Source organism: Euleptes europaea, chromosome 7 (assembly GCF_029931775.1).
Source record: "Euleptes europaea isolate rEulEur1 chromosome 7, rEulEur1.hap1, whole genome shotgun sequence".
Lineage (NCBI taxonomy): Eukaryota > Metazoa > Chordata > Lepidosauria > Squamata > Sphaerodactylidae > Euleptes > Euleptes europaea.
In genome coordinates this window covers 42,430,941-42,443,554 of record NC_079318.1, presented here as the reverse complement: position 1 = coordinate 42,443,554, position 12,614 = coordinate 42,430,941, and the positions used below count along the sequence as shown (strand labels likewise).

General features: G+C 42.3%; 1 protein-coding gene and 1 non-coding gene across 2 annotated transcripts in view; both read right to left on the bottom strand.

The window, feature by feature from the left end:
• The window catches only part of WDR43 (WD repeat domain 43), a 29,496-nt gene extending 21,383 nt beyond the window's left edge, over positions 1-8,113 (bottom strand). Inside the window, exons 1-3 of the mRNA XM_056852936.1 lie at positions 7,835-8,113; positions 3,930-4,064; positions 1,270-1,388 (exon numbers count right to left, since the gene is read on the bottom strand). Of these exons, the coding sequence (XP_056708914.1) occupies positions 1,270-1,388; positions 3,930-4,064; positions 7,835-8,113 (533 nt within the window). The remainder of the gene's footprint in view (positions 1-1,269; positions 1,389-3,929; positions 4,065-7,834) is intronic.
• Positions 544-621, bottom strand: LOC130481279 (small nucleolar RNA SNORD53/SNORD92). The gene has a single exon (XR_008933464.1). It is a non-coding gene; the product is annotated as a small nucleolar RNA SNORD53/SNORD92 (small nucleolar RNA).
• Positions 8,114-12,614: the final 4,501 nt, after the last annotated feature.

The window sequence follows — 12,614 nt, the reverse complement described above, 5'->3', positions numbered from 1 at the left end:
AAGTATTTAATAGTTATTTGTTTTTTCAGTGCTCCCCCATGTTCCCCATCAGAAAAACTTTCAAAGTCTGGGAGGGGAGGAGGAAAAGACCCCCCCAAGCATTCAGATCTTTGTAGCAGCCCAAGGAGGGGACTGGATTGGGCTTACAATTACAAGGTGGTTTAGCTCTTTCTACCATTCTGTTTCCCTCTATTTAAATCTCTCTCCACCTGCCTCAGCTATGATTTGCCTCAGGGCAGAAAGACCTAAGTAAATATATTCCCCTCCACACACCTTGGGGAAAACAGTGGGGGGGGAGGCTTGGATCAGGAAATCAGTGCAAAGAAAAAGAATCGCCCTCCCTCAAAGCTAGCTTTTCAAACCACACAGGAGTTTGAACCTTAGAGTGTCTCCTCACCACTTTTTCCCTTAAGCAATTTTATCCTACCCTGTTCCTTTTAAAAACTCCAGACCAATGTTCCAATCGTCCTACTCAAACATTTCACTGTGATAAATTACAACCCTGAACTTTTTCTAGTTACTTGAAGTTTTGCTGCGTTCAGCCTGCTCAGACAGCCAAGAGTAAACTGTCGTCACGACATATCAGAAGTGAGCGAAACCAAGTGGAAGTCATCACAGCAGTGCATTTTAAATATGAGCACCTACAACTGTTATGAACAACAAATGGAGGCTTTTGTGTTGAAAAGGGATTCCTATGTCTTAATTTACTTCTAATATCACCAGAAAGTCACATGTCAATCTGAAATTGATATGCAAATTATTTTAGGTGGCCAAGAAACAGGGAGACTTCTAAAACCATGCAAAATGTGGGAGGGAAATCTCCACTAATACCAGAACGGGGTTTGTGTGAATATTTACTTAAACCTTTACACCCCGCCTTTCCTCATGGTTCAAGGCACAATCCAATGAAGTGGACAGAGGTCTCAAATGCTAACAGTATCAGTGTAATCCTTGTGCTTCATAAATTCTAAGATTTCGGTATTTCATCAGAATTCTTGCTGCCTCATATGTACTGTAACACAGAGGAAACCATTAAAAGAAAACACCTATTTTCTTCAACAGGAAGCTAGCTGTGCATTTCCTTTGGCATACCTGCTAATTGCTTAGCAACATGCTACATTACTCTAACCATAAACACTGCACTACTGAAGTATCTGAACGCTGGGCATGCTAAAATATAGAATTCCACCTGAGCTAAAGTGATATGAGAATGGAAAGAAAAGAAAGTACAAGAAATTCCAACAGCTTTTATTACAAGTCCTGGCTCACCACTTCACTTTGCATGTCTGTGTGTTCCATTCCACAATATTTTTGTCATCTGAACAGCTATATAAGCAACCGTTGTCTTGATGCCACCGTACACAGTTTATTTTATTGTCGTGGCCGTTCTAGATTAAAAAAAAAAACAATTAGCAGGAAAACACCGCCTCTTTCCTGGGTTTGGAGCAATCAGTTATTAACAATACTTTTCTGCTGTCAGTTCAAGATGCTTTATACTAGCATTATTGCCCTCATGAAGTACTTTAGCAGCAAAAGGAGCATTTGTCACCTGCACATCCCTGTTCAATTTGCAGCACCTCTCCTCCTTTCTATAAAAGTACACAGACTCCCTGTTGTTACGTGCAGATCAAACCTCAACAGCCATTTACATTGTGTAGACATATATAGATCTTTTGGCTTTATACTTGATTTCTTACTTTATTCTTCTCTATTGTACTGAGATGTCATATTATAGAAAGGTAAACCTCAGTTCCATAGCAATGTTTTCTGAGACATTTTTTCATTTTATCCCCCCTATTCTTCATCAGCTGCCTTATTCTAAATCTCTTTCCATTAGTTTATTTAAAACATGTATTAGCACTTGTACCAGAGATTGGCCATAATTCTTGCATCACTTGTTGGTTGTCTTTTCAAGTTCTTACAGATTTATTTTAAGGGGCACCTTCTTAAGGGAACACATAGAAGGCATAATATGGACTTATGTCTAATTAACTGCAAGGGGTGCAGAGGATGATTTTATTCATTTGTTATCCCCTTTAAATTATGTTGCAAAATTCTACGTCCTTTGATAAACATAGCACAGTGGAAAGGGTAGGACTGACACTGACAGATGCATGCCTCCATAATATCAGGAAAGTTGAGTTTGCCTACTTGTGCATTATGAAACCTTTCTGTTATTTCTGTCTTCTTCAGATACTGTGTGTTTGTATACACACAGAGAAACAAACGTTATCTGTTTGTCCTGTGTTTGCATCAACCACAATGTACATTTTAAAAAAGCAATGCAGATCACTGGGTGCATCATATTGATTTATTTGGAAAATTTCTATGCCACCTCTCCAGGAAACCTGCCCAAGGAGGCTTACAAAAATCATAATAAAAATACTGCAATTATTAAAACTCAACATTTGTAGATACAGTAGAGGATCAAACATCATAAAATGTGGAGCAGCTTAAAACAGATCGTAAACATTTCTCAGGATAAATTTCTTTTTTTTTAATTAGCCCCTTAGTTACAAGCTTGGGTGAACAGAAATATTTTGGCCTGGTGTCTAAAGGGGAAAGGCATTCCATAAGTGAGGTGGCACCACTGAAAAATAGCTGTCTCTTATCTAATTCTGAACTTGGCCTCAGAATGTTGACTTTTTAAAAAAATCTGCAGAGTTCAGCCAGGTACAGAAAGGAGAGATGTTTTTTTTCAAATCCAGTGGAAATTAAAAGCCTTGTAGAAAAAAACCCAATGCTTAAAAAATTGGTGGTTTTTTTTAACTCAAATCATAAAAAGTGCCAAACAAGATCTTATGCCATAAGATCTCAGCACCAACTTCGTTCGAACTGGATTACAGCAGAAAGCATATCCAGCACATTTTCTGCTCCAAACTCAACCCCCTCCCCACTTGGTCAGGGACCATCAGGGGAGGAGAGAATGGGCTGTCCCCTACCATGCAAGTCCTTGCAGGTCCCCTGTCTGATATAATAGGCCTCTGTAACCTGTGAAGCACCTCCTTAATTGAACTGCACTAGCTAACACTTTTAAAGTCCCAGGAGATTTGGAAGGCACAATGCTCTCTATAAAAACCCACACAGGTACCGTATTTTTCGCTCCATAGGACGCACCTTTCCATAAGACGCACCTAGATTTTAGAGGAGGAAAACAAGAAAAAATCTTGTTTTCCTCCTCTAAAAACTTGTTTTATGAATCGAATGCCGGCTGGGTGCGTGCGCGTCGGGACGGCATGAGCTGGCGATCCCCGCCCCAACGGCCAGCTGGGAGGCAGGCGGGGCTGCACACGTCCAGCCGGCTCTGTGCGGCCCCGCCCGCCTTCCAGCTGGCCGTCGGGGCGGGGAACACCGGCTCGCGCCGTCCCAACGCGCACGTTCCCAGCCAGCTCTGTGCACCCCACCCACCTCCCAGCTGGCCGTTGTGGCGGGGAACGCTGGCTCGCGCTGTCCCGCTGCGCACGTGCCCAGCCGGCATTCGCTCCATAAGACGCACAGACATTTCCCCTCACTTTTGAGGAGGAAAAAAGTGCGTCTTATGGAGCGAAAAATACGGTATATCCTTAACATTGTGTAGCTATCCATCCCTAACTGTTATTTCTTTCCATTTATTTTGGACTTTTATTTATTGTAGGTTATATATTGCTTTAAAATGCCACTATTTCCCCATAACCTTTAATAAACAAGCAAGCTACTATGTTACAGAATTTTAAAAGTTGTTGAAATCTGAATATTTTCTTTTGCGACATATACAGCTCATTAGAAACAAAGTCTCACATTCCATTATAATATTCTGTTAACTATTACAAAAGCCACTTCTAGCTATAACAGTCCCTAAATGATTTCACACAAAGCATAATCAAGCCAGGCTGTTACGAACATTAAGAACAAACTTAATTATATGACAACAACGCTGCTATAATACTTACTAGTTTGCTCTGTAATTCTCCTTTTATTGTGCTGTATAATAAAACACTTCCAACAGCAGTACCAATAGCCAAAAGATCTAACTGTTCACCTGCTTCTATAACTTCTGATTTCCTCTTCTTCCTCTGAGGGCCTTCCTGTAAAGAAATTCAATACAGTCAGAAGATAGAAATACTCTCAGTAGCTATGTTAAATGAGAATTTTATAGACAAGGTACATTCACTTTCTTGAGAGCCACAGTGCTGTGAACAAAGTTGCATTTTTGTTACAAACCTATGTAAATTTTTACCTTGAAGCAACCATGCTTCCGCTCAAAAACAACTCACAGCAAAATCAGCAGGTGATCAAGTAACTCTGGGTTTTTCAAATTGAAACCAAAACTATTACCTTTCTCTAACTGCACTGTTATGCATTGCTAAATAAGTTCTGGATCCAAATGTAACAATGCTTTGTCATCAATTAACATTTGCTAAATGACATTAAATAATTTGTCCATCTCTCTCTCTCTCTCTCGCTTATGTTGCTCTTTGCCTTTGGAGGAGCTCAGTTTATTTGGACACATTGGGTTACCAAAAGGTCAATAATAAATTTTTTCAGCTACACAAGCAATGACCATCCTTCCGTGCCATTCGTCCATCATTTTTTTATACAGATGCAGTGGTCAAGAAGTTCTTTCCATTATCTCCCTACAAATCAAGAAACTCCAACTAGTTAACAGAACTGCCACCGAATATAGCATTGTATATAACCATGAGTTTCTGACTCTACACTACAGGAGACATTCAAATAATCTCTTATAAACTCACTGTATTGAATCCTACAAATTGTTCTTATGGATGCAGGTATTTCCTCAGTTTTGTTATTATTATTATTAACTACATTTATAGACTGCCTTTCTTGAGGGAAGCATCCATGTTCACAAGGGCCACTGTGCTTAGTTTTTGAATGATCCAACTAAGTTGCCATCTCTGAAGCCCTAGCATCAATATCTGAAGACTACTTTCTGAATCCCTTAACTCACTAAGATTTATTTAGAATTCTAATTGATACACAAGCCATAAGAATTAATGTTTGCATCTGTAAGATACACTCTTGAATTCCAATAGCCATGGTATCCAAGGAGAATCTCACAGCTCATTGTTATAGCTTTTAGGCCAGGTTAGGAAGAAGCTAGTATGCACAGAGATGCCAACAGAAACACATCTCAAATGAAATTTTTAACATTCCCCCATAAATTCAAATTTAGGATCTCGTCATTAAGGTTTCATCTTGAGTGTGTAATCTGAAACAGGCATAATATGTGACAGAAAATAAAATAAAGATCAGCATTTCAAAAGAGCAGTTTTCTATTATATGTTTCTAATTCACAAGTTTGGGTTCTCTCAGAGAAGTTGTCAACAAATTCAGTTAAGCACTTGGGTTTTCAATCTTAAACATCATCACTTTTAAGCAAACTTATTAATACGGACAGAACAGACATACAAGTCAACATGGACAACAAAACAGTGTAGTATTTTGGCATGGATGTTTAAACTTAGGCACTGCTCTGCTCTACAAAAAAGGTTTCTTGAAAAAAATACCTTGGTTTCAAATGTCAGCACACAAAGCTCTATGGCAAGTAAAAATACTGATACACAGAAGAAAGCACATTCCTGATCAAATCTTTTAGCTGGATACGAACCAACAAAATTATACACAATGAAATTAAAAACAGGCTACCCATCTCAACAGTGAACACTTAAGGGAAAGCTGCCTGTTATTTCATACTGATTTGCAAATTTGCAGCATGGGTACAAAGTAGTACTTCCCCAAAATGGGTGAAATTATTTTCTTATAGACTAAAGGTATACATACATAACAGAAGTGATTCAGCATATAAAGTCTTCTTTTTATGTTGATACATCTAATATTCTCTAACTGGATGCATTCATATGCACATCCTCGCATGCAAATATGATCAATGTGAATTGGCTGAATTTTTAGAAACTGACAGATTTTAGAACTGACATTTTTAGAAACTGACAGATCTCAATTCTGCAAATATTATGTAGACACACTACTAAAACCAATGTCAACAACAGCAATTGTTTCTGACTTAACGTGATTGTAGGAAAAGCTGTGCACTGGTTCTCTCCATTGCAAAATACAACAGTACATACATTTGTCGCATATGGCTTAGAAATCTTCTTGCAGTTACTTTGCTAAAGTGCAATCCTATAAAGAGGTACTTCAAATCTAAATGCAGTACTTCAATGGGCTTAAATTGAAGAAACTCTGCATAGGATTGTGCTGATACAGTGCTTGCAATTATAAGGCCTCTGTTCAATAGGTTTCAAATTAGTACAAAGAGCTCACAAGACCTCGATTCCCATGGGGTTTTTGTAAAATAGATGTTAGACCTCCTAAAATGCAATCCTAAACAGAGTTTCACTATTATTCTAAATCCATTTAATTCAATGGTCTTATATGGCTGCAACTCTCTTTAGAAACGCACCACGAGTCAGGGATAAGAATTTAAGAAGAGCCCTGCTGGATTCGTGGTCCATCTAGTCCCGCATCCTGCCTCACACTGAACAACCAGTTACTCTGCAGGGCCACAGGGCACAGAAGCCCAGAATCCACTGCTCATCGACTTCACTGGAGGCCCTCCAATTCTAGTATTTCAGGAGAGGGAGAAAAAGTTCTTTCTGTCCACTCTCTCCACCCCATGCATACCTTTATAAAACTCTATTATGTCCCCTTTGAGAAGAGGACATGACTGAGATATAGTGCAAGTTCTACTTGCAAGAAAACAGCAGACAGGGATGCATTCGATGACAATTTCGCTGCCAGGTTCTAACCTACTCCATGCTCTCGGAAATAAGCCTCCTCTTCAAAGAACTCCATCCGGGATAGGCTTGGTTTCTTGGGCTCACCAGCATGGGGCAGAATAGCAGCAGCTAACTATTCTTGCCCGAACACATCTACCGCCGAGCCTTGGCACTAAAACCGAATTCAAGGGTTAAGCCCCAGTGACGCAGTTTAAACCCACATGGAGCCAGGTGTAATGGCTAGCGGGTTGTGTTCCCCTCCTCAGCCTCGGCCCTATAAGTACGGGGCGGGGCCAGGGTGGCACACGTGTGCTCCTAAGGCCCAAGAGAGCCTGGCAAGCAAAAAAGAGAAAAAAAAGTAATAACCGGACTTTGAGTGAAGGGGGATCGTCAGCCAGCCAGACTGGGGAAGGGACAGATAAGGGAAGCAGATGCAAGCCCTCCCCCCTCCCCTTGCTCCTTTAGGGTGGCTTCTCTAGCTCCAGAGATCAGCCCCACGTGCTGGCACGTGGAAAATGACGGAGCTGTTATTGCTTCAGCCACAAGATAATTCACAGTGGGTAGCCGTGTTAGTCTGCCTGCAGTAGTAGAAAAGGGCAAGAGTCCAGCAGCACCTTAAAGAGTAACAAAAATATTTTCTGGCAGGGTAGGAGCTTTCGTGAGCCACAGCTCACTTCTTCAGGTCTGCAGTAGTAGAAAAGGGCAAGAGTCCAGCAGCACCTTAAAGACTGACAAAAATATTTTCTGGCAGGGTAGGAGCTTTCGTGAGCCACAGCTCACTTCTTCAGATTCAGCTAGAATGTAAAGACAGATGGATTCACATTCTAGCTGTATCTGAAGAAGGGAGCTGTGGCTCACGAAAGCTCCTACCCTGCCAGAAAATATTTTTGTCAGTCTTTAAGGTGCTGCTGGACTCTGGCCCTTTTCTACTACTGCAGCCACAAGGAAAGGCTTCTCCCCCCCATCCCCCACCCCAAGGCGTGACAGCCTTCCTCTCCCGCGTGGCGCTCACACATGGCATGGGAATGAGGCCTAGGCCCTGCATACCCACACTAGCGCAGCAACAACGCTGTGACCCCCACCCCCTCCACCGTTACCTTGCTAGGGGCCAGCCGGCCTCCTCCTCCTCCTCCTCCCCCCGCGCCCGGCGGGGCCCACGCCAGGCAGGTGCAGGCGGCGCTGAGGTGGGCGGAAGGCACGTACTCGTGCTGCAGGCGGCTGCTCGGCGTCTCCCACACCCGGAGCCGCCCGTCCGGCCCGGAGAGGGCCAGGAAGCGGCGCTCGTGGGGCGAGAAGGCGCAGGGGGGCCCCGCCACGAAGGCCGCGGCCTCTCCCTCCCCGCCGCACGCCGCCGCTCCGTGTCCCGCAGCCGCCATGGCGCTCGCGACAGGCCCGGCCCTCCTCTCCGTTCCCAGCAGGCCAGCGGCCGCACGGCAGCCACGTGGTCGGCCCTTCGCGCAGGCGCGGACGCCGCGACCTCTCTCTCCCTCTCCCCCCCCCGCGGGGTCGGACGGGCAGAGTGACGCACTCGGTGTGCGCCTGGCTTAGGGCTCCTCCTCTCTCCTGGGCTCAGGGCCTGCGAGTTCTCACAAAGAGAGCGAGGTTGTTAGGCATATATAATAATAATAATAATAATTCAGTGATAATTTATTGCTTCTTGTAGGTTATCTGGGCTGTGTGACCGTGGCCTTGGTATTTTCTTTCCTGACGTTTCGCCAGCAGCTGTGGCAGGCATCTTCAGAGGAGTAACACTGAAGGACAGTGTCTCGGAGAGGTATCTGAAGAAGTGAGCTGTGGCTCACGAAAGCTTATACCCTACCAGAAAATATTTTTGTTAGTCTTTAAGGTGCTACTGGACTCTGGCCCTTTTTGACTACTGCAAACAGACTAACACGGCTACCCACTGCGAAGTGTCTCGGAGAGACAGTGTCCTTCAGTGTTACTCCTCTGAAGATGCCGGCCACAGCTGCTGGCGAAACGTCAGGAAAGAAAATACCAAGACCACGGTCACACAGCCCGGATAACCCACAAGAACCAATGAACTCTGACCGTGAAAGCCTTCGACAATAATTTATTGCAGTCATAGACCAGTAAATATATTGCATTGCTATGCTACAAATCCAAAATCTAACATTAGGCGTGTTTTTTTTATATAACTTTTTTATAGTACAGTAGTTCCCGTCATTCATTAAAATAATTACATAGTATAAGCAATATTTCTCTATTCTATATATCTAATTAGTTGATATATTTACGTTGACTTCCCCTCCTCCTCTATTTCGATGACTTTATTGACACCTTTGCATTTAATTTCTAATTCAATACAACATATATTAATCAGATTACATTTCTTAAAATCTAAATCTTTAATCTTAATAGTATTTCTATCTTCGTCAATTGAATTAGATCAAAACATAACCTTCAGTTCTTCCCAGTTTAAGTTCATTTTGACAATATATTGTCCATGCCTCCCATTCTCCCACAAATTCCGTATTCTCCTTTTGATTTACTAATGCCGACGTTAGGTGTGTTTAGGGGGAAGGCGCCTGAGCAGAATTTGCCGCAACATTTTTGTAGACTGGAAGTGCCGTTTGAAGCGGAGTTGCGCCAGTCTGAGCCCGTTGACTTCAATGGACATCTGAAGAGTGAAGCTGTACTGTAAAGCCACAATCTTGCATGCCTTCACAGAGGAAATTAGGTCCTAGCACACTTGAACAGGACGGGGCTATAAGGTTACAATCCTGTACACATGTGCCAGTAAGAGAGCCAGCGTGATGTAGTGGTTAAATGGGGTGCAAACTAATCTGGAGATCTGGGTTTGATTCTCCTCCACGAGTGGCAGACTCTAATCTGGTGAACCGGGTTGGTTTCCCCACTCCGACACATGAAGCCAGCTGGGTGACCTTGGGTTAATCACAGTTCTCTCTGAACTCTCTCAACCTCACCTACCGCACAAGGTGCCTGCTTTGGGGAGAGGAAGGGAAGGAGATTGTAAGCCGGTTTGATTTGCCTTAAAAGGTAGAGAAAATCGGCATATAACAACCAACTCTTCTATTCAACACAGTGGGATTTACATCTGAGTAAGCATAAGTAGGATCAAGCTGCAACTTCCCTTGAATGTCAATCCTCCTTTTATGGCTGACAGTTGGAAGTCTCTGTGGGTCACAGCTTAATTGCGTTGTTTAGCAATGGCACCATGCCTTAGGATTTATTTTATTTATTTATATCCCACAGTTCACCCCAATGAGGTCTCAAAGCAGCTTACATCATTCTCGCTTCTCTTTTAGCCTCACAACAACCCTGTGCAGTAGGTTAGGCTGAGTGTGTGTGACTGGCCCAAGAGCACCCAGCAAGCTTCTGTGGCACTAGTGATGATTTGAGCCTGGATTTCCTAGATCCTAGTCTGACATTTTAACCACTACACCGCGCTACACTTTTTCCCCCTTTCCCAAATGCAGGTGACTGATTTTTCTTTGGGGAGAACAGCGTGAAGTGGGAAAGGTGCACAGAAGGAAACTATGTTCTCCATGTTGGGAAGTAATTAGAATTGCCAACTTCCAGGTGAAAAAAGACACAAGGAGGCATACAAAAGATAATGAGATGCTCAAGATTCCAGTCTCCAGGCAAAATCAATTATTTACTTTATTTGTTTTATTTAACTGAATGTATACTCTTAACTTTCTATCCAGTGGGGACCCAAAATAGCTTACATAGTTCTTTACTCCATTTTGTCTTCACAACAACTCTGTGAAGTAAGTGGAGTATGACTGACCCAAGGTTACCTAGCAATGGCAGAGCAGTGTTTCAAACCTGGGTCTCCTAGATCTTAGCCCAACGCTCTAACCACTACATGGTACTATAATTTCATTCAAAGACAAAAAAATGTTTATCTTGAGGTGCTACAAAGACACAGAAAGGATTCTGAATTGGTCCTCAGTTACACTTCAGTAGCTGCCCTTTAACAACATAGATCTTTATTTGTTAGACTGAGCATTAAGACTTAGAAGAAACAGCACTGGTACACTGGTTAAAACATAAATGCATTTTTTATGTTTTCTACTGTTCTATAAAAAAGAGTTTTTAATTTTAAAAATTAACCTGTACGTCTGCTTAAATGCAACGTATAAGCCGCATTACTATTTATTTTTATAGGAAGCATATTTCTTTCATCTATATGTTTGCTGTGATGAATAAAAACAATTGGCTCATTAAATATTCCCTTCAAAATATCTCAAATTAAAGAAACTTTAGCAAGACAACACCTGGAGTTTGCAAAGAACTTTGGCCTAGTTTACACATGCAACAGAATTAGTACCATTTATGACTATAAGTAAGGGAAGTTAATTTTTTAAGCTCCCCATATAAAAACTTCCTGCAAAAGAATTAGCATATCAGACATAGATTCTAAGCTAGCCCTGCACGTATAGTGCCAGTTTTCCAGGGAACTATTAATATAGGGCTATAGTCTAATTTATTCTACCTTCCAAAGCTGCTCCCCCACTCCCAAGGAGCTGGTCTCTATACTCTATATATATACTCTATACTCTCTCTCTCTCTCTCTCTCTCTTTCTATATATATATTCTTTTTTGTTTTTGTATTGTATTATGATTTTATTTTTGTTTTACTTTTTGTCTACTTATAAAAAGCAATAAAATTTATATATATATTAAAAAAAGAAAATATTCTTGTTAGTCTTTCAGGGGCTACTGGACTCTTGCCTTTTTCTACTACTGCAGACAGACTAACACGGCTACCCACTGTGAATTACGCAGAAAAAGTGCACAGGAAGCAACACAAGGATTACTCTTCCTCCGCTCCCCGAGGATTTGTGTCCTAAAAAGGACCCCCCCTCTCTTTATTTACGATGTGCATAAATCAATGGCGTTGCAGTAACGTTAAAGACCTACTTGGTGTAATGTTTATTACCGCTTTGGTGTTTTCTATTATTATTATTCTATTAAATTCTATTAAAAATTTCTATTAAAAAAATTAGAAAACAAGGCATACAATTACAAAGGGGCTCCTGTGCATTTGGCATTTCTATTAAAAAATTAGAAAGCAAGGCACACAATTACAAAGGGGCTCCTGTGCATTTGGCATTTCTATTAAAAAATTAGAAAACAAGGCATACAATTACAAAGGGGCTCCTGTGCATTTGGCATTTCTATTAAAAATTGAAAACAAGGCATGCAATTACAGAGGGGCTCCTGTGCATTTGGCATTTCTATTAAAAAATTAGAAAACAAGGCATACAATTACAAAGGGGCTCCTGTGCATTTGGCATTTCTATTAAAAAATTAGAAAGCAAGGCACACAATTACAAAGGGGCTCCTGTGCATTTGGCATTTCTATTAAAAAATTAGAAAACAAGGCATACAATTACAAAGGGGCTCCTGTGCATTTGGCATTTCTATTAAAAAATTAGAAAGCAAGGCACACAATTACAGAGGGGCTCCTGTGCATTTGGCATTTCTATTAAAAAATTAGAAAGCAAGGCACGCAATTGCAGAGGGGCTCCTGTGCATTTGGCAACCTGGCGCGACAGGGAGAAGTGTGACTTCCTCTCTCTAGGAGAGGCCCCTCCCTCTCCTCGCCCGCTTTCCCTGGTGGTCCCGTCGCCTCCCCAGGCAATTCCCCCGCTCTCGCCCCGCACATGGAGGATCCTAATCAGTACCGGAAGGGACTGCCCAATGGCGTTCTTGCGCCGCTCTCACGACTCGTTGGTTCCGGTCGGCGGCGGAACGGAGGAGGCGCGCGGGCCTGCGAGTGAGCTTGAAGGCGCCGCAGAGTGGGTGGGCTGTTGCGGCGATGGCCGGGCGCGAAGAAGGACAGTCCTCATCTAGCCTAGGGCCGTTTTTGCACGGTCGGGTTTGATG